Source organism: Gallus gallus, chromosome 2 (genome assembly GCF_016699485.2).
Source record: "Gallus gallus isolate bGalGal1 chromosome 2, bGalGal1.mat.broiler.GRCg7b, whole genome shotgun sequence".
Classification (NCBI taxonomy): domain Eukaryota; kingdom Metazoa; phylum Chordata; class Aves; order Galliformes; family Phasianidae; genus Gallus; species Gallus gallus.
Genome location: NC_052533.1, coordinates 53775235 through 53797361, shown reverse-complemented (window position 1 = coordinate 53797361; position 22127 = coordinate 53775235). Strand labels below are relative to the sequence as shown.

Sequence of the window (22127 nt, the reverse complement as noted above, 5' to 3'; positions counted from 1 at the left end):
TTGGTGTATGTATCCAGAAATTCCATTGGTGCTCTGTGCTACTGGAATACATCTAGCCAATATGACTTGACAGTTAGAAGCTTTAAAGATGCTGCACCTTCTTTGCCCTTTGAACTGCTGAAACAGTATTAACAGTGTTAACCGTGCACTTCCCTCATTCAGCATTACACTGAAAATTACATAGTGAAGCTCATGAATAGTGGTGGTCAGCTGCACAATAACTTTACACCAGGAAATTTATGTTTCTGAAGATAAGTATGGATATTCTATGGTGAAAGGAATATATATATTTTTTTGTTGGTCGTTTGTTTGTTTTTTTTCACTACGGACTTGCTCTTACTTAATAAAATATCCTATTCTGCTGAAGCCAATGAATTAAGAAGAGAAGATTAATCAGAAGAATCTTAATCCCTCATATTCCCAAACTTGAAAAAATAATCTTAAGCATTTAAAAAATGGAGAAATAAATCCTGGGGACAATAGGATATGCAATATATAACCAATAATACAGTTTATAATAATGGAAATGGGTGAAAACGTGAAACAGATACAGAGACTTTGTGAGGCTTAAGATCATAAAGAAGCAGAGGAAAGCAGGAACATAATCTACTTATAAATTACTCTATTAGGATATGCAAGACCTTTGCCTGTTCCTGATCCTTAGTTAGCAGAGGAGCTGAAGGTGATGATCAGCACATGCTGTGGCAATGTTTCCTAATGACAACCTTCAACTGCACCATATGTATTCCATTCTATGCATTTACAGGACAGAGACTGAGTGGAGGCAGAGACCCTAGGATGGTCCCTGTACAGGGGGACACCCTGTACATGTAAAGGTGGGGAGGGGCGGGCTTGCTTGAATTTCACCAAAGTAGCCAAGGGGAGAAACGCTTGCTCCAGAGGTGGAGATTGAGGAGTGGTTTACTAGGAATGGCAGGACTTGGAAGGGTCTGTTAGGAAAGGGGCAAGGCTTTTGCTCATCAATGGCACATTGCAAGGTGGGAGATTCCTTGAATTCCAGGTCTGAAGCTTTCAGATAAGAAACTGGGCCAACCACTACAAAGGAAGTCATATTGAAAAAGACCTACCTAAACACAGCACAAGGAGGAGAGAGCAAGACATTTGCAGAATTAGTTAGCATAGGATGACCCATTGTCTAGAATGAGTTAGCATTTCTCACTTCACAGAATCATGACCATGCATTTTGTGTGGTATAAATATGTCTGCTTAAGAGCCCCTAGTTGTACAATTGGGGTGGTGTTAGCTCCATGTGCCAGTGTGCACCTCAAATGGAAAAAAAAAAACTACCTTCATTCAGACCCTCTGTGAGACTGAGTGCTGTTCTACAGGTCAGTTTTGGCAAGCCAGGCAGGACTCTCCAATCGAGGACCAGATCGTCCCGGCATTGGATGTCTTGCATGCACCAGAATCTTTTCTCCAGGAATCTCCTCTTCCAGGTGGCCTGGGCCTCGATGGACATAACGCTGTGCAGTGGACTAAGGTAGGAGGGGGTTTGGGTTCCTCTGAATCCCAGCTTTGGGGTTGTGGGTTAGATTCCTGCTATGGGCTAGAGCACCATCATGAGGGGGACACCCTCACAGTCAAGAACTCTAGCTTCCCATATACCTTCTAGGAATGGTTGAAGGATATGATAATTTGGGCAATACTTGGAGTAGCTATGGGAATAGTAATTGGATTAATTGTTGCTGAAACATTATTGTGTACACACCCTTTTCTTTGACTAAGTGGGCAAGCATGACACTGAGTGATGTGTGAGGGAGACACAGTCTTACTGTGAATCGAGTGTGGAGCCCTGAGTATGGGATTTCACTCTCCTGTGAGGGAAGTGAACGGAAACAGGCAAAGCAAAAGAGCACATCAAGGAGAGAGAGGAAAAAAAAATAAAATCAGCCCTTAATTTGGGGAATTGTGGGAATGGTATTTCTGGTGTTTGTATTTGTATGTGTACTTTGTATTGGTTTTCTCATGTACTGAACTGTACTGTGACTCTTGTTATACGTATTGGTCTGTGTGCTAGATAAATTGTAAAGTGTTCTAGAAATGGGGCAGGGGGTGAGTAAGCCTTTGCCAGGCAATGTTCCCCCTCGATCTCCTTTGGGATGTATTCTGTCACATTGGAAAGAAGTTGTCAGTGAAACAGGAGGAATGTTAAGTAAGAAAACCTTGATTAAGTATTGCAGTCAATGGTGGTTATTATATAAGTTGGAGGATGGAGGAAAAATGGTTTTGAATGGTACTCTAAAATATAAGACCATATTGCAGTTAATGTTGTTCCTACACAGGGAAGGAAACTGGGATGAAGTAGCATAGGTTTTTCACTTTAAGAGATCATCCTGAGTGGCAAAAACAGTGTGGCACAGGAACCCCAAGAGACCCCTTTGTATTAACCTTAGAAAAAGATTGGAAGGAAGGAGGGTATTCTCTAACAGAGGGGAGGATATGCAAAGATGGGAAAGAAAAGCCCTGGTGGCAGCAATTCAAGAGGCTGCTGGACCCCAGCCTCTGACAGAACTGGAAAGGAAGAGGGAGGGCTGGGGCCCTCTCCAGGCAGACCAGTGTGCTTTCTGTAAACACTGGCAGAGGAAGTGTCCTCTGGAAACTAACAGAAAGCCTCAGTGGAACACCATCCTGGCCCCTTTATCAGAGGACTGACAGGGACCAGGGCGGTCTTGCCTAGCAGATGCCTTGGTTAACCTCAAGCTAGGGGAAATGGAACATTAAAGGGAATTCTTGGTGGATACTGGAGCAACATATTCTGTACTAAATGAGTTTCTTTTACCTTTAAGTTATATACAGGTTACTGGAGCGACTGGCCATACTGAGTAGGTGTTCTTCACAAAACCCGTTACTGGTTTTTGGTACTGGGTTACTGGTAGAGTGTGAATCTGAATATAACACCCCCATCCTCCCAATCCAGAAACCAGATGGGAAATATCGATTAGTACAGGATTTGAGTGCCATAAATCAGATAATGCAGGGTTTATATCCCCTAGTGGCTAATCCATATACCTTACTAACTAACCTGGGAAGGCGTTTGTCTTAGTTTACAGTTTTGGATCTCAAGGACGCATTCTTTGGCATCCCCCTTGCACCTGAAAGCCAGAGGTTGCTTGCCTTTGAGTGGGAGAATGTGTCAACAAAAAGGAAAAACACAGCTAACATGGACAGTCTTGCTCCAGGGATTCAAAAATAGCCCTACCATCTTTGGGAACCAACTAGCCAAGGACTTGGAGCTCTGGCACTGACCTGAGGGAGAAGGTACCCTTCTGCAGTACGTTGATGATTTGTTGATAGCCACAGAAACCCGAGAGGAGTGCATAGAATGGACGGTAAGCCTTCTGAATTATTTGGGGCAAGCCGGATACTGGGTTTCTCCTTCAAAGGCACAAATCGCATCCCAGAACGTGACCTACCTAGGGTATGAACTTTCCGCAGGAGAACGATCACTGGGACCAGAAAGAAAGGAGGCAATACCCCTGAACCACGGACATCAAGAGAACTGAGGACCTTTCTTGGCATGGCTGGATGGTGTCGTCTGTGGATTTATAACTATGGGCTATTGGCAAAACCCCTGGGTGATCTTTTAAAGCCTGATGCCAAAATACTGGAATGGACTGGAGAAGCGAGGCAGGCCTTCCGAAGGCCAAAGAAGAAACTCATGCAAGCCCCAGCGTTGGAATTACCAGATGTGACCAAGCCCTTCTTCCTACACACCAGTGAGAAGCGTGGCATGGCTCTAGGTGTGCTGACAGAAAACCTCACACCTGCCAGGTGCCCAGTGGCATATTTCTCCAAGCGACTGGATGAGCATTGCCTCTGGGACCTCTGCTCAGAAGACGGAAATAATTGTGCTTCTCTGAGCCCTGGAATTAGCAAAAGGAAAGACAATAAATATATGGACAGACTCAAAATACGCCTTTGGAGTCATGCACGCATATGGAGCTATTTGGAAAGAGAGGACTTCTGACTTCTCAAGGGAAAGGTATCAAGTATGCCGCTGAGATTCTCTGCCTATTGGAGGCAGTACAACTCCCGGAAGAAGTAGCAATTGTGCATTGCAAGGCGCACCAAACAGGAAGTAACCCTAAAGCGAAAGGCAACAACTGAGCCGATTTGGAATCTAAATGGGTGGTGAGAGAGGGATCTCCTGAGATCCAACTACTGTGACCAGATGGACAGGTACAAGGAGAGAATCTAGACGAGGGAGCACCAAGGTATACAAAGGAGGATTATGAGTTAATGGAGGATCTGGGAGGGGTCATATCTAAGGAGGGTGGAGGTTGGTCCAAAGACTGCAGATGGGAAGTTGATAGTTCCTTCCCCAGTCTTATGGAAGTTTGTGCAGAGGGAACATGGGGAAACGCACTGGGGAGCAGAGGCTTTATATAAATACCTAAGTCAGAAGGGAATAGCCAGAAATTTATATACCGTGATCCGCCTGGTAACGGAACAGTGCGAGATTTGTTTAACGGCGAATCCTCAGCAAGGTAAATCAACCCCATCTGGGGTAATTGGGAGGGGGAATTACCCTGGACAACAGTGGCAAATAGACTTCACAGAATTGCCAAGGAAAGGGGGTTAGCAGTATCTTTTAGTGTTAACAGATACCTTCTCAGGATGGCCGGAAGTGTACCTCTGTAGGACCAACAAAGCAAGAGAGGTAACCAAGGCTCTTCCATATGAGGTAATACCATGCTTTGGAGTCCCTGCCACTATGTCCTCAGATGGTGGGCCCCACCTTACAGCTAAGGTTGTGCAGCAGGTTTGCCATCTCCTGGGAACCTGGTGGTATCTGCACACGCCCTACTGACCACAGTTTAGCAAGCAAGTGGAAAAAATGAACCACCTGATTAAAACCCAGATTGTTAAGGTAGGACAGGAGGCAAATCTGGATTGGGCTAAGGCTCTACCTTTAGCCTTACTTAGCATTAGAACAAAACCCTGCTCAAAGGAGGGGTTGTCACCTTTGGAGATATTACTTGGGTGGCCATATCAGGTCCAAGCTCCACAAAGTAATGGGGAGGAGAGACTTAGAGGATATATGGTATTTCTGCAAAATCAGCTCAGGGAAATTGAGCAATTTGTTTTTGGAACACGGGCACGAGGGTTAGGTGGTCTGGTTCATCAGATAAACCCTGGGGATAGAGTATATGTTACAGTGTTACAGGACTCACTGGAACCTAAATGGGAAGGTCTGTTTTTAGTAATAATGACTACTCATACAGCAGTAAAGCTAGGCAGCGTAGGATTGTGGATCCACCACACAAGAGAAAAGGAGGTGAAAGGAGGCAGCTGGATGGCACATCCTGTTACTGATACCTAGCTGAGACTGCAATGAAATCTGGCATGAGTACAAAGACCTCCAGTGACATAAGAGTAACCTTGCTTGCAGTGCTTGCTCTAACACTTGCATATGCTATGCCAATTAATACGGAGTGGGGAGGCAGGACAAAATGGGTGGAAGTTAGGGGAATAGCCCTCAAATTGTCAGTGACTCTTGACGGTCGTCAGGGAGAGGTAAAAGGGAATGAAATTCAAGGGAGAGAAGGGCAGGAACTTGCTGTATATAATTAATAGATTTATCTTGATATTTTCATTAACAATTATCTGTGAGGAAAAAGTCAACTTTTTTTTTGCCCAGCAGTGTTATTCTAGTTGCTGAATGCTTCACCTGAAGTCTTTTGTCTAATTGCTTGAATTAATGGAAGAGCAGCCAGATGAAGATGGGTCTGGTCTGAGTGCCCTGATCCAGAGATGAAAATGCACACAACTTCCAGTTACTCAACAAAATCACACCACAGTTTTTTTTTTCTATTTTCTACAGTGCTGACTTTGAGAGCACCAGAAAATAGTTTGAGCTCTCTTGCTATACAACCATTTTAAAGACCTTTGATTTTGTATTTCACAGGAACATAACATGTTAAATTTTAAAAGCAGAACAAATGGAGAAGTGTTATCTTTAAAAAGTCGCATTAGCTACAAGGTCAATTAGTGCATGGGGTTCACAGATTGCTGTCTTACGCAACTTAAATGTCTGCAATTTTCTGAATTAAGCACTTCACTTAGTTCAAACAACCGCATTACCCTACAAAGCACATAGAGGAAATAATATTAATACCCTCTCTCTGAAAAGTGGAAAAATGTACCTTGATTGCTGTGAGTGTTGGGGGAATCATTGAATCTTGACAATAACCCTGGGAAATTTATTTGAAAGCTCAGTAGTGGAGAAACTGAGCAATGGAAACTGGGATGGCCTAAGAAGAAGATGAACAGAGTTTGAGATGGATCTGCATTGCCTTTCAAGTTCATCTGAGGAGCTGGTCTGAAAGATGCTGCACTGGAGGATGATGGTGAGTTTCATAAAGGGGAGGCAAATGTACATAGGGTTACCTCAGTTGCATGTCCAGCGAGTGTCCTGCTGTGAAAGTTACACATATCATTGTCCAAGTTGCTTGTAATGTTTACTGTTCTCTGAAAATACCTAATGAAATAACCAAGTATAAACTGTAAACTTACCTATGACTTTTCCTAGGAAGAGTGCCTTTGGGGAATTGAACTGAATGTCAGATGCTGCTGGCAGGCTATAAGTTGCTGGAGGATAGTGATCAATCTGAAAAAAGAAGTGACGAATATTTCAAACTGATCTTCCTGCTTACAGTGATACTGAATAAGGCCTACTTTCCAGAGTTTATGCCAACACAACTCTGTCTGATATGTTCTGCTTCCCTTTTCGTAAAGGGGAAATAATAGTTAATACTTCTCCTTCCACATCTGTCATCTGTAAGATACAGAAATCTTGGAAAGTACACAATTCAATATTTATGCTTTCCGGTTGTTGTAGAATCATTTCAGCTTTTGTTTGCATATTTCCATATAATTATTCAAAACAACAGAAATAACATTAAAATGAACAACAAAACAGCATGTTAAAAAACCTAAATCTAGATTTACATGCTTTGCCCATATGAGAATAGCTGGGAATTTGAGACTAATGCAGGCATTGGCCATTCTCCTTCTTTCTCTGAAAATTCATAAATTAACAAGACGTATATTTTTGCACTTCATGTTTATATTTTCTTGTTGAAAATGCTGTTCAACTTAATTGTGATGACACCTAGAGAAATCTAAGTCATACATTCTAAAGTAATCAACGTAGCAAAATAATTAATTCTATAGGAAGCTACCTGATATGTCACAGCAATCATTTTATCCTGTAACATTTTTTCCTGTTTTTTTTTGAGGTTTTTTAATGTAACAAAAATGTGGAGAGGAGAAAAATAACAAATGGCTTGTGCTAGTAATAGTACTATTAAGCTAGTTCAACACAGCCCAACAGAGCTTTGATGCTTGTAATTTCCAAAGGTGATAAGGGTCAGTTTTTAGTGTGGTTTTTTTTTTTTTTTTGCTTTAACTGCTTATTGAACAAGCAGAACATCAGTTTTTATTTTTTTTTTCTCTGGCTTCTTCTCTTACTTAAGTGGGGAACATTCTTATTTCAGAATACAAATAGTAATGGCTCTGTTCTCAGAGCTGCTGTGATACTTAACAGAAGGGCTATTAAACTGTATTGTATGGACTTTGGAGAGTCATATTAGGGAGAGGTAGATGAAAAGACTGCACAAAGTCTGATCCTTCAGTCTCTCGTATGCCAAGATTTTAACTGCATTTAACTTCTTTACCTGCAGTAGTACTTTCTGATACGTTCTAATGCACAGAATTTGTCTTCTAGGCTCTCCTTTCATGCATATAACAAAATAAACTGCATATTACCACGTACTCCAGTACTTTTCAATACTGACAACATTTCCACAATCAATCAGGGAATATTAAATATTTTATTGTGACATGGAAACTGTTGGGTTTGATTAGATACTAGTAAGTTGTAGTAACTACTATCAATCTGTTAGTTCATCTGTCAGTGTACTTGGGTGTCCTAGAATCATAGCGATGGTCCAGGTTTCCATTTAAAAACTGTAACAATAAGTAATAAAGCAGTCATCCCTGCCTAAGAATGCTAACTGTGTCCACAAGATTTACCTTAAAAAGAAAAGTTAATTTAAATGACAAATCACTGTGAGCTTTTACGTGCACAAATACAGTGTTTAGGATGCAGGAGTTCTGGAATTAAAATTGGTATGTTAGATATGCAAAGTTATAGTTTGTTTCTTTGCAATACTGGTCACTGGAAGAATACAAAGCTGCCTTCTATTCATGCAGTACAAAAAACAGCTTTGAGGTCCAGCTTTACAACTATAGATAATTTGGGTTCAGAATACCTAATATAAAATCTAAAGCTTAGTTATTTTAGGTAATCAAACATACTGTGTTAGCTAAGAAGCTCTTCTGAGGTCATGTCAAATTCTTTAGGAGTCAAAGAGCACTGTAACCCTTACTTTGTCCTACCAGAAACAATTCTCTAGCTTTTTATTTGCATTTTAAACAAGTGAAAAGATACCATTGTGCTATGGTTGATACAAAAATAATGACATTACGAGAGGGTTGGTCTGAATGTAATGCCTTCCATTATATTATATTGGCTCACAATATGAGGGCTGGATGTTGATGGTTTGCCAGTGGAGGTTGAATCTTCTTATCAGTATTCCATTAAATTTTGTTACCGTGTGACAGGTAGCAGAAGAGGGGCAGTTGGGCAAAATGGCATCTGACAACAAAATACATATGAAGCAATGTGTGTAACTGAACTCCTCTATGTGGGGGGAAAAAATGGCACCCACTGGCATTCATGGGCTCTTGCTGAGTGTTTATGGAGACCCAATGGTGAATGTTAGCACAGAGAGTTGGTGGGTGGTGCATTTCAGCAGTGCTGACAGAAACAGTGAGTCACCTCTTCAGTTGCAGGTTTTTACAAGTGTGACACGCAGTTCATCACTGGTGAAAATGCATAGCTAATGGTGGTGACTGTGTTGAAAAATAGTATTTTATAGCTGAGAATGTGCTCTATCAAATAGTGTTGAGTTCTCTGTATGTTCTAGTTTCCATGGAAACAAATAGGAGGCATTACTTTCAGAGCTACCTATGCATATGGTCACCAGTTCCGTGGAAAGAGGGATGGTGTCAGTGTGGTGGAGGAGGAAAAAGCAGGGTTCTAGGGCTGTGCTGCCATCTCTCCTCTCTTCTTTTTTTTCCAATTTAATGAGAAATCTATACCTGCATGAACACAGCACCCAAGCACAGGAATATCCACGTGCATGCCTTTGCACTGAAGTCCTCCAGGGAGATTTCTGTGGCAAAGCTTGAAATGATAGACTGCAGCACGCATTTCAGAATGGGTTCAGTTATTAAATATTTCAAGGGTTTAACAACTCTATTTGCTAAGTTTTGGGTTGTTTTGGTTATGGGTTAAAATAAATATCCACTTTAAAGTTGCTGATAATTATTTCCTGTCCTTGTCATCAGTAGAGGGCAAGTGTTTCTGATTAGCAATAGATCTAGCTCCTGCTCCACTGGCAGCTCTAGCTTCTCCTATACTAAGGGAGAAGGCTTCATTTCTTTCCACATCCAACTTCATGGTATGTAGGATGCGCCCTTCTCTCCAGGGACTAAGCATGAAATAGTGCACTGCAACACAGCAGTGAGTGAATGGTGAGGTTTTAATCTTCTTGCTTTAATTGCTTGTCTTTGTTCTAAACTAGCATTATTTTTAACTGGCATTATCTTTTTTTCTAATAATTTAAAAGAGGGTTTTTTGGTGTTGGTGAGTTAAAGAACCACAGTGCATTCTTTACAAAGTTGTGTTTTACTGCCATCCAGTGGGGTGCTCAATTAAGCAGCTGGAACTGAGCTATCTGCTATCTTAATATGAAATATTCGTTATCAGTTTAATATAAGACATAATAATAAAAAAGGAATTACTGGTGTCAAATGACATTTGAAAAAAGATATTACATTATTGAATAAAATTAAATAGAACATCTGCATATACAAAGTTTAATGTCATGAATTTATATTAAAATGCAGCTATTAAATTACATGTAAGATTTTTCATTGCAGCTATTTTTCTTAAAAAAAAAAATCACTAACTTCTTTTGAGCTTAATATAAACACACAGTGTGGCTTTGAACACCACACAGGTGAAAGTAGATGGTAGTTTCTGAGGAACTTGCAGCTTTAGCTCTGAAGTCACATCACACCAACTACGCTGTCTTTGTCTGAAATTGCTGGGATTTAAGCAGTTCAATAAAATGCTATTTCTTATATATTACCATTCACTTGGATAATGCTACTAATCTTGACAGTAGTGCTTAGATTAACAGGCATATCAATCTAAGGGCAAATATACTGTGTGCCATGTCTTAGAATTCTCAGAAAAATCATATGTAATTATATAAAAATATATGGTATGTATATGAACACATTCAGTGCAGGTGTATCTACATCTGTGTTATCAAACCAGTGTGTATACACTATTAAGCTAATAGTTTTATAGGAGTGCTGGTGGCATTTTCTTTATGCTGAAGTCATTTTATAAGAAAGATTATCAAAATGATATGTAATAATGCTGTGGGGTTTACCTTTGCAACATTTGAAGTCAACAGAGCTTTACTGTTGTGTTTAGTAAGGGCAGAATAATGAAGGGGATGTGTTATCCTCATTACCAATGCACGTGGACTGCTTTGAAAGTAATGTTTCCTATCTTATTATATTGGCCAACAGTGTCAGAGGTGGATGTTGGTGGTATGGCAGTAGAGGTTGAACCTTTCTGTCAGCATTCCATTAAATTTTGTTGCCATGCAGATGATAGCAGATGGCAGTTGGATAAAATGGAGTCTGACAGGGATGTGTGTATGAAGAAAAGGTATGTAATAAAATTTCTCCATGTGGAAAAAATGGCACCCATTGACATTCATGGACACCTGCTGATGGGTCTGCTTAAACCAATAGTGGATGTCAGCATAGTGAGCTGGTGGGTGGTGTGTTTCAGTAGCAACAGAGACAGTGGCTCACCTCCACTGTTGCAGGTTTTTACAAGTGTGACATGCAGGCTCTTGTTCATTGCTGGTGAAAATGCATAGCTAATGGTGGTGACTATTGAAAAATAATGTTCTGGGCTCTATCAAATAGTATTATTGAGCTCTCTGTATCTGTTCTGGTTTCCATGAAAATAAATGAGGCATTACTTTTGAAGCAACCTAGACAATATTTATCTTCTGTATTACTGCAGTGGTATATCAGCTGCATTAAAAACATTGTCTAGCGCTGGACAATGGCCTTTTGTGGTAAGTGCTGTAATACTGCAGAACAGTAAGATGGTTGCTACTCAAAAATACTTACAAATTTAGAATAGACTAAGCATAAGAGCACAAGCTTAAAAAAAAACAGCGTGCAGGTGTATAAACATCACTTCTTCTGAGCATGACAGCAGTGTAGGACAAAGCAGGACAGTGCCTTTAATACTTTATCCTTTTTAATACAACAAGAAATGAGTAAATTTGGTTGGCATTTATGGCAATTCCTTAGGACGATCAAAGTCATTCTCACTGCATGCTCCTTCCTTAGCATGGCACTAGTGTTTCATTAATCTTTTTCTGCCAGAGAAGGTCCTTGACAGAGGTTATTGCAGATCAAATCAAAGCAAGAACTCAAATAAGCCAGAGGCTGTAAATAAATAGTAGACCAGATAAAAAAGTTAGGACCATAAACTCAGCATTTTTTACTGGCTTAGACCTGCAGCCACACTGCTCATTTGGAAAACAAGGAGATATACACCTCGCTGGCACACTGTAAGGCAAATGTAAGGTTTGCACTGAGTTCTAAGCTTCTCAGATAAAATTTCTGCAGAGGCATAGGAAATACTGTTTTAGATGCCACTCAAGCCACTTCAAATCTGTTTTGCCTGTTTAATGCACTGGCTTAACCTATTGCAGTTTTTTAAATGTATAAGTCTACTGAAGTCTTTTTTTTTTTTTCCCTCAGGGATTTAAATAAGAAATAAGGAATACAGACACAGGAGGAAAAAAAAAAATAGATACACTGAAGAAAACATGTATATCTGCTTAAATACTCTAGTACTTTGTGTAGTAAACTTCTATATTTTTCTGATGGCTGTTACTCTAGTAAATTATGTAAAGTGTAATTTGCCTCAATGTAACAAGCAAACAAAAACAAAAAACTAAACATTAAACTTTTTGATAAATTTTAAATGGAAATTGAGATGTATCAGAGACACTGATGGGGAAAGGGACACTACTTACTCTGTCCACCTTCGTTTGAAACCGTGATGCTTCTTTCAGGTATCTGCAAACCTTTTATTGCTTTTTTTAATAGATGAGTTGTATCAAATGTTAATGGAATCTATATAATTCCACATTATTAAAATTAGAGGTCTACCTAAAGATGATTTCCGCCGGTCATTAATTTGCCCAAAATGTACTGCTATATAATGGAAAGAACCTATTTCATGTTGAGTTTTGAAGTTCTTAGGTTCAATGTTAGAATGAAATAAATAATAATTCTGTAATTTCTTTCCTTGTTTCTGAAACACGAATAAAAATCGATACCAAAGCAGCAATTGTACAGGGTAAGGAGAATATACACACATTCACCATTGGAAATGCATTATAGAATCACAAAATCATTTGAGTTGGAAAGGACCCTTAAAGGTCATCTAGTCCAACTCTCCTGCAATGAATAAAGATATTTACAGCTAGATCAAGTTGCTCCGACTCCCATCCAGCCTTATCTTGAATCTCTCCAGGGCTGGGGTATGTACCACATCTCCAAGCAACCTATTCCACTGTCTCACAACTCTAATTGTAGAAACTGCTTCCTTATAACCAATCTACGTTTTCCCTGTTCTAATTTGAAACCACTTCGTCCTATCATAACAGATCCTTCTAGAGTCTGTCCACTTCTTTCTTACAGACCTCCTTCAGATGCTGAAAGGCTGCTATTGGGTCTCCCAAGAACCTCCTCTTCTCCTGGCTGAACAGCCCCAGCTCTTTTCACCTGTCCTCATAGGGCATGTGTCCCAGTCTTTGAGTAGTTCTTGTGGTCTTCCTCTGGCTATACTCCAACAGGTTTCTCCTGTGGTGACAACTCCACATCTGGTCACAGTACTCTGGGTGAGGCCTCATCAGCATAGAGTACAGTGGCAGGATCACCTACCTCACCCTGCTGACCATGCTTCTTTTGATGCAACTTAGAATACGGTTGGCTTTCTGGGCTGCAGGGGGACATTGCTGGCTCATGTCCAGCTTACCATCCACCAGTGCCCTTAAGTCCCCTTTGACGGGGCTACTCTCTATCTTTTCATCCCCCAGCTTGTATTGATACTGGGTGTTGCCTCAATCTGGGTGTAAGACCTAGTACTGGGCTCTGTGGAACCTCATAAAGTTCTCTTGCACCCAGTGCTGGAGCCTATGTAGGTCTCTTTGGATGGTACTCTGTCCCTCAGGTATGTTGACTACACTGTACAGCTTGGTGTCATCTGCTAAGTTGCCGAGGGTGTGTTCAATCCCACTGGTGATGTCATTGATGAATATATGAAACAACACCAATCCCACCACTGACCCGAGGGACCCACTTGTCACTGATCTCTGTCTGGACACTGATGACCAGTCTCTGAGTACGAACTTGCAACCAGTTCCTTGTCCATTGAACAGTCCACTTGTCAAATCCATACCTTTACAATTTGTAGAGAAGGGTGTCATGGGGGACCATGTCAAAGGCCTTATTGAAGTCCAAATAGATGACATCAATGATTCTTCCCTTGTCCACTGATGCAATTATGCCATTGTGGGTAGTACAGCACAAGGTAGTTCAGGCAGAATTTGTCTTGGTGAAGCCATGCTGGTTATCCCATACCACATCCCTGTCTTCCATGTCTTAGTATAGTTACCAGGAGGATCTGCTCCCTGATATTCCCTATCACTCAGGTGAGGCTAAAAGGCTGGTAGTTCCCTGGATCATCCTTTCTACTCTTCTTAAAAATGGGCATGATATTGCCTTTTTTTTCCCAATCATTGGGAACTTCACCTGACTGCTATGACTTTTAAAATGTCATTGAGAGTTTCTTGGTGACTACATCAGCCAATTCCCTCAGAACTCTAGGATGCTTCTCATCAGGACCCATACACTTATGGATGTTCAGTTTTCTCAGATGGTTGCACATCTGATCTATGCTTACAGAAGGAGTGACATTGCTCCACCAGTCCCCATCTTCTGAACCATTCACTGGAGGGCTGTGTGAAGAGCGGTTGTTAGTGAAGACTGGGGCAAGAAATTGTTGAGTACCTCAGCCTTCTTCCTGTCTGTTTTTACTGTCTTGTCTATGTTGATGTGGACATTTTCTGGTTGACGTACCTGTGAAAGCCTTTGTTTTTCTTCTTTGCACCCCTTGTCAAATCCAGTTCCAATTGGGCCTTGTCCCTTCACAGCATCCTGACCCACATCCCTAGCAGCATTGCTAGGCTATCTATCCCCACTTCCAATACCTGTACGTTTTCTTCTTACTCTTCACTTGTACAGCAGGTCTCTATTCAACCTTGCCAGTCTCTTGCCTTCCTTTCCTGATGTGCAGCATTTGGGGGTGGAAATCTTTTGCACCCTAAGGGAAACTTCTTTAAAGATTTGCCACCCTAACTCTGTTCCCTTGTCCCTGAGGACAGATTCCCAGGGGATTTTGTTGACTAAATCCCTGTAGAGCTGGAATTTGGCTTTCCTAAAATTAAGCTACCTGATTTTACACTTTCTCTGTCCTATATCCCTAAGGAGCATGAACTCCATCACTGCATGGTCACTACAGGCCAGACATCTTCCAATCCTGATATCACCAGTCAGTTAATTGGCACTAGTGAGCGACAGGTCCTGTACTGCACCCCTCCTGGTGGGGCTCTTTATCACTTGGCTCAGGAAAATCAGATTTTCTGCTTCTTTATATTTGAAAAGAACATTTAGGGTTAAAAGAATTATCTACTTGATCAATATAAGCTCTGATTTATTTTCAAAATGTCTCATATCAATAGCTTTTTATATTACATGGTCATATTTTCTCAGCTCTTAGCTAAGAAAATTTTCATGTGACTTCTGATTGAGTACAAGAGCTTAGTTGCTATGGCTAAACTGATTGCTAATGCATTAAACAAGCAGATGTATTTCATAGATCTGCTCTAGAAAATGGTGTGTGTTTGCCTTTCTGTTGCTCTCCTTTTGAGTAATATATTGCAGCATGGCAATACTTTATAGAAACAAAAGTATCTCTAGGGATTTTAAATAATTCGTTTTAGAAGGAGTCTCTGCTATTAATGGAACAAATGATTTTTCTTTTTCTGTATACACTGCTTCTTTCTCTAATTATTAGAAAAAAAGATTACAGTCAGGTATTAGCTATGGTTTACGTGTTTCCTGTGGTTTATGTCCTGGGTATTTAAAACGTGTTCAGTTCAGCTGCTACACGATTTGTGCATACTGTCTGGCTGGTTTATTTCAAATTATGTCCCATCTCACTTAAGTTTGTTAAATACTAGCTAAATCAGTCATTAAATGAACCTTTGCATTGCCTCAAAGTATGTTGTAGGCATATGTTTGCCTAGAAAATGAAGGAAATTGATAAAGATGTTTTGATAATATAACTACCATTACCACGTCTAGTCCTAGGGCAAATGTTTTCAAAAAAAGACAGAATGGGACAATTTTCAGAGAAGAGTTAAAAATTAATTTTATAGTTCAAAAATTTTCATGATAAGATAAAATAGTTCAAATTATGGCACCAAACAACCCTATCATCTCTCAGGCATAGATATAAAGATCCCAAAGTTAAGTGCTGATGTCCACTGAATTAAAATGTAAATTAGTTGCAAATATTTTACAGGATTTACACTTAACCATTGGAAGATATGGCCAAAGGATATGGTAAATTTTCTATTATGTGAAGTCTTTAAAGCATGATAGAGCCTTTCTAGAAAATGTGTTACACTACTATCATTACTTTTTGGGTTAGCTACAGAATATCATTTGTTGAAATGTTATGGCTTGTGTTAAAGCAAGATATCAAAAAGAGTCACATTCTTTTCAAGCTTCAAAACACATGAGACAAGATTGTTAGGTATGATTCTACACTTACAGTAGTGATAGTAGATGAAATCATAACTTCATCTAAGTGTGAGAAATTTCCTGATCACTTTAATGAGACCAAAACTTAATCTTTAATTACATGGATATATTCATTGCATTTGAGCTCAGGACTATATGCAGACTATGTCCTTCTACTTTACCTGTTTATGTTATTGCTATCATGCTTACTATTTATTTTATACTTCAGATTTGTTTTGAGTTAACTATATCTATTTTATTTTTTAAGCATCTCAGTGTCTGTAGTGTTCTCTCTACTACTGTAGTGCAAAGTAGAAGAGGTCAAAATGAAAATAAGAGTACAGACCTGCAAAAATTCTACTTCTGGGTTTCAGCTGGGGCAGGGGCAAATCTATCAGTAATCATTTTTCATGGAATCCAGATATTTCTACTGCATGCCTCTTGTGAAACTGGAAAATGGAGATCTGTACAAACATATTTTTAAGGCTATTCTGAATCTCATGAGTAGCTGAGACCAGAATACATTTTTATGATTATTCTGAATCTTATGAACAGTGGAGATCAGGCCAAGATTTCCATGAAGCCTTTGGATTATGTTCACTTTGCATGGTCAACAACTGGCATTAGAATCATAGAATCACCAAGGCTGGAAAAAACCTCCAAGATCATCTAGTCTGAACATCCTCCTACCACCTATATTTCCGCACTAAATCATGTTGTATTTTGATCATATTTTATTGTTGTGTAAATTCTCTTTACTGCAGTTCTCCAGATTGTTCTAGCATGAAAGTGGGAACTGTCAGGTGTCCTTGGATAAGGTCTTCTGAGCATATGTGTGCAGGCTGCTGCTAGTCCTGGAAGTATATGGCTGGGCTTGGGAAAGTTGGTCTTGTGGAAATTGCTCAGGTCTAATATCTTTCTGGAACAAAGAGAACATTGGAAGATATGACTTATAATGAGAAATGGCTTTAAAGAAGATGTGAAGAATTGTTGAAAATGTGTAAGAGTGTTTCAGTATGGAAATAGAGAGGCTCAATCTAATTGTGTTGAGCATCAACTTTTCTCCATTAAAAAGTAAAGCACATCATATATTTTTTTTTTTGTTAGTTTGTTTTACAACATATTGATATGCCTTTTGTTCAAGGGAACAAATGGAAGTTCTTTTGTAGGCAGTGAGCTTTGGGTCAGAATTTATTGTCTGAGATTGGTAAGGAATGTGCTGTCTCAAATTAACATGAGACAGTTGGAAACACTTTGTGGACTGTTTTACATTCAAAAGTATTTATACATTCAAAAGTATTTATCTGGACAGAGCCAAAAGCTATTTGCTCTTGAATGGAAAGGCTCAGGAATGTTTTCTGGCTGAAGACTTGGCCTAGGAGCAAGTATTTTCAGCTTGATACAGGAAAGCTAGGAGATGATACCACTGTATCCTGTGAAGGCAAGATACAAGCTGGTGTCTCTCTACTTCCTCATCTCTGCTGATTTAAATTTGTAAGGCCTGGAAGACGTAAACAGAAGAATTCCTGCTCAGATCCCTGAAGCCAGAAGCTCTGATTCCAAGGAGCAGTCTTGACCACTCTGCACCATAAGTAAGAAAACGTGTACATTTGTCATTGTCATCAACTGACCATCACACCTTTGGATGACCTGTCACTACCAAAGATCTGTACCCTCTGACATTAAGATATCACTGGATTGAGGAGAGGTGAACCACTTTGCTGTGTTGTGTTTGTGTATCTATCTCTGTTTCTCTTTTCCCTTTTTCTATCTTTTTTCTTTATCTTCTTTTATTCATTCACTCTTTGTAGTATCCATTACTTAGATATTGTCTTAGAACTTTTAGCATAGATATAACTCTTGTGTCAAAATACTCCTACCTGTAATGCTTAATAATAGTTAATAGCAAATTAGCCAATTTTACCTCCAAGTGGAGTATTAGTTGTTGTGAGAAAGCTCTCAATAAATTGATTTATGTTATTCCTCTGAGTCTTGGATGATTCCATTGCAGTTGCAACCCTTGATGACTAGGGGAGGCACAACTCAGGAGATCTCTGCTGAACCATGAAGCCTTCTAATGAAGACAAACAAAATAAACGTTGCCTTCCAAAAACTAAATCTCAGCTCTTGAAATGTCATTTACTGGGATAATGCATTCTACATCTGTCAGTCTGGGAGTTTTCTTGTTCACAGGTAAATTAATGAAGCTTTGTGGTTACAAGTATTTGGTATTATAGTTGAGGTGAGAGAGGAATTATTAGTCAATCTCAGTTTTGTGCCCTTCATTTCAGCAACAGAGGATATGAAGATCTTCGTCTTGGAATTTATGTCATTTTTCTTTCCTGATACCTAAATCAACCACATATCTTTAATCTTATCCTTGAGAAACCACTGGCATCACAAATAAGAGCTTGTTATTTAATATATAACTAAATATTGATTTGTCTGCAGTCAGTGAATTAGAAAATTGAAATGGAAAACCCATTTGAGAGGTGTTTGCTGCTACCTTTAGTCTTGACTGTCTTGGCATATTAGGAATAGGGCTATAAATCTAATGAAAATAATTCACAATACAAATATTTGTTCTTGTACTTATGTTGTAGATATAAAATATTGTGGATGCATTTATTTTGAAGCTCAACTTGATATAGGTTGGCTTAGCATTAGGGATCAATGTATTGCTTAAGGAACAATACACTAATTTAGTAAAAGGAATCAATGTATGCTGGTTCTAGAACTTTCCAGTTTAGCTTTACTTGTTATGTAAACAGCCTTGTTTTTCTCAATGATCCTGCTTCACAGAAGCACTGAAGTCCCAATAAGACTTTTATCATTGCATCCACCAGGTGCAAGGACTTTTCTTGAGTTCCAAATAAATTGTTTTGAGTTATAGTGCACCAAGAAAGAAAGTTGCATAACAAGCAATGGAAATTCAACAAATTGTGGAAAAACAGCTAAAGGGTGGCCAAAAGTCACTGTCATGAAGCTGAAAGAAAAATAAAAAGAAGGAAGCAGGTGGTTGTATGACCAACCTAGAGGCAACCTCACATGCTCAGAGGGACATTAGCAAATATTCATGAGTTCTTTGAAAAAAAAAAATGAATATGTATGCCAATGTATTGCATATGTATGTCTTAGCTGTTTAAATGTAGAACCCATAAGAGCACACATGTGCATGATTTATTGAGTCACTTGGTACGTATTGTGAGAAATAAAGTGATGCCACATTCTAACATCAGATTGGAGTTAGTTTTCTTCCCAGATTTCAGATGACAATCTCGAAGTCCAATTGACCAGAGAGTAACTCTGACTTTAAATAATAATCAGTTATCTCTTGGCTTCCAGCGCTGGATGCAGTCTCGTACTGTTTAATAACAAGTTTTTTACAATGAGAATCATGAAAAAACACTGGTTCACTTGGTTGATATGGTAGCAAGTTATTGCCTCACTGCAGATTTTTTAAATCTCTCTGCCACTGTGAGGTTATTATAGCATGTTGGAAAGACAGATATTTTAGGCATGAACTTGCTGTTGCGACTACTGAGTGCTCTTGATTTGAAGATTTGATGAGAAATAAGTCATTCTTCTGACATTTTTATACAATGTGGAAGTGTGAGTAACTGCACCTTGCAAGCAAACTATCTTCTTTAAAAGTAAGCAAACCAGCTGTTCTTCAGGTTGGAGAAAAATTTAACAGGAAATAGAAATCTACTTAAATGTTCATTGCTTAGATCTGCAAGAGAAAAGCCATACTTTATGATCTGTCCCCTGGACGCTGAGAAAAATTATATTGCTATCACATATATTTTATATTTGAAAGTGGTACTCATTTTCAAGTGAATAGTCTACTTGACAGATCTGCCTTTGTTCCTATCTCATTTATGTAACCAGATAAGTAACAAAATGAACCTTTTTATGGAAAACAAACAAAATTGGATAGAAAGCTTTTTCAGGATACAGTAAGGTGTTATTTCTGTTTTTTTCCTTTATATGGGTTCCTTACTTTCCCTATTCTTGTATTTGCATCAAATGGAATCTAGTTTAATAAGATTCAAATGGATCTTCTTCCTGATTATATAAAACAGCTATGTTCTAAACAGACTGATTAAGAGATGTTTACCTCAGTGGAGAAACTCTAAATAAAACATTTCTTGCTCTTGAGAGCCCTAGGTGACAACTGCTTCATAATACACTGAGAAGAAAAATCAGAAGAATTTAGATGTAGGTGAGATGATGCAAGACTGGTATACTTAACTGAGTTCATATTTTTTGACTGTGCAAGATATGTCATCTGATTTCTTTAGCAAATCATTAAATCACTAAGGTTGAGAAAGACCTCTAAGATCATCTGGTTCAACCATCAACCATCAATAATTTATTTAGTCTTGCAACCATCTAAATCAGCCACATATGTCTCCATAGTATACATGTCACATATCTCCCAAATTTAAGCCTTTAATTACAGAAAGCAGCCTTATTGCTCTTTATCTTCCATTTATCAGTGAGAGAGAGAGAGAGGAAAAAAGAAGTTGAAATGCTTCAGCATGCAAGAAAGATGCATATATCAAAGTACAGCCTCTGGCCTTGCAAAATCTGAAAAGCTGTTATAAATATCACAAATATATTTTTCAGTATATATGTCATTTTATAAATTTTCTAATTTTCTGATAATTCTACTCCAGTACATACAGTGTTAATTTTAGTTGACAGCCTCAGTCAAATGACTCTGTAATTCACTGAATAGGTTTCATTTTAGTGCCTGGAAAAAATAACTTTCAGGGATCTATTTTAATCTGTAGGTAGATTATACTTTGAGTGACAGCTACACTTTTGGCTTGGTTCCCAAGGACACTTCCTCTATTTATATTTCATTTGTTATTGGTTTTTGATTTCCTTCTTATGAACTATCAAATCCATATTAAGCCATCCAATCTATCTGACTCTCCTGCCAACAAAACTGTTCTCATACCCTGTTGCAGTCTCTGTGTTTGTAGATGGGACAGCCCGGGGATAAAAACAGAGTTCTGTAATGACTATACAGAAAAGGCTGTCTAGAAATATTGATTTCTTCTTGCAGAGCTCTCTTCAGTTATCTAAATACTATAATATTATCTCAAAGATTTGTACTAAGATACAAAAAGTTCCTGTCAGTGCGATACTGAAAGCTAAGTAGGCCAGAAGTACATGTGCCATTAGTAATACTCTCCTGTCTAAGACTCCTGCCACATAAACACTGAATAATCTGCTCATCTTTGCTTGTGTGAGCAGCTCTTCTATTTCACTGGACAGCAGGGTAAATTTAAATTTTAAGACATTCATATTTGCAGACGCAGCTCTTAAGGCATGATATTTACTTGTTTGTGTGTCAGCATCTACTGCCATTTAAGATGCTGTAGGTTACCTCTCCTGGTTTTCAGCTACTGTTCCAGAATAGTGCATGTTTATCCTAAGTCTCAGGCTATTTCCCACTCAGATGTTTCTGATGTCCTTGAGCATCTACAGTGACATATGTATTATCCCAGCTGTCATCACACTAGAGCATGGATTTGAACAAATATGACTCAATATAATAGAGAGAATAGCTTTTGTTAAGTCCTAGGAGTGAGATTTTCAAGCAGAATACCATCTACTGTATTTTCATTTCCTAAATTGCACTGATATCTTCAGGGGAAAGGATGTCATCAAATTACAAAATGTTAAAAGCTACAAGCAATAAACTAGATGGAACAGAAACATGCTTATTGTCTGCTTACCTGCAGTATTATGTCCCGTTCATTCCGTGTGATGTTAACAGTATGGGGCTGTCCGTTCGCCATGTTTCTGTGGTCAACATCAATGTTATATGGCTCTTTGGTACCTCCTAGGCTGTACCGAATTTGCAGATTCCCTAATGAAAAGAATGTGAAGAGTACCCTCAGGTATGCTGATATTTTATTCACCAGCTATTTTCTCCTCTTTATTTCCTCATACAACTATTACCACTTGACATTTAAATTGCTCTCATAGCTGCTATCTACTGTAGGAGAATTTTTAAAAGGGCTAGTGTTTCAGATTAT

General features: G+C 38.9%; 1 protein-coding gene across 4 annotated transcripts in view; it reads right to left on the bottom strand.

Moving 5' to 3' along the window:
* The window catches only part of CNTNAP2 (contactin associated protein 2), a 909905-nt gene that overhangs the window by 65771 nt on the left and 822007 nt on the right, over positions 1-22127 (bottom strand). For all 4 annotated transcript variants that reach the window (XM_025147595.3, XM_025147597.3, XM_025147596.3 and 1 more), the window contains 2 exons: positions 21825-21958; positions 6538-6631 (listed from right to left, as the gene is read on the bottom strand). In XM_025147595.3, the coding sequence (XP_025003363.2) occupies positions 6538-6631; positions 21825-21958 (228 nt within the window). The remainder of the gene's footprint in view (positions 1-6537; positions 6632-21824; positions 21959-22127) is intronic.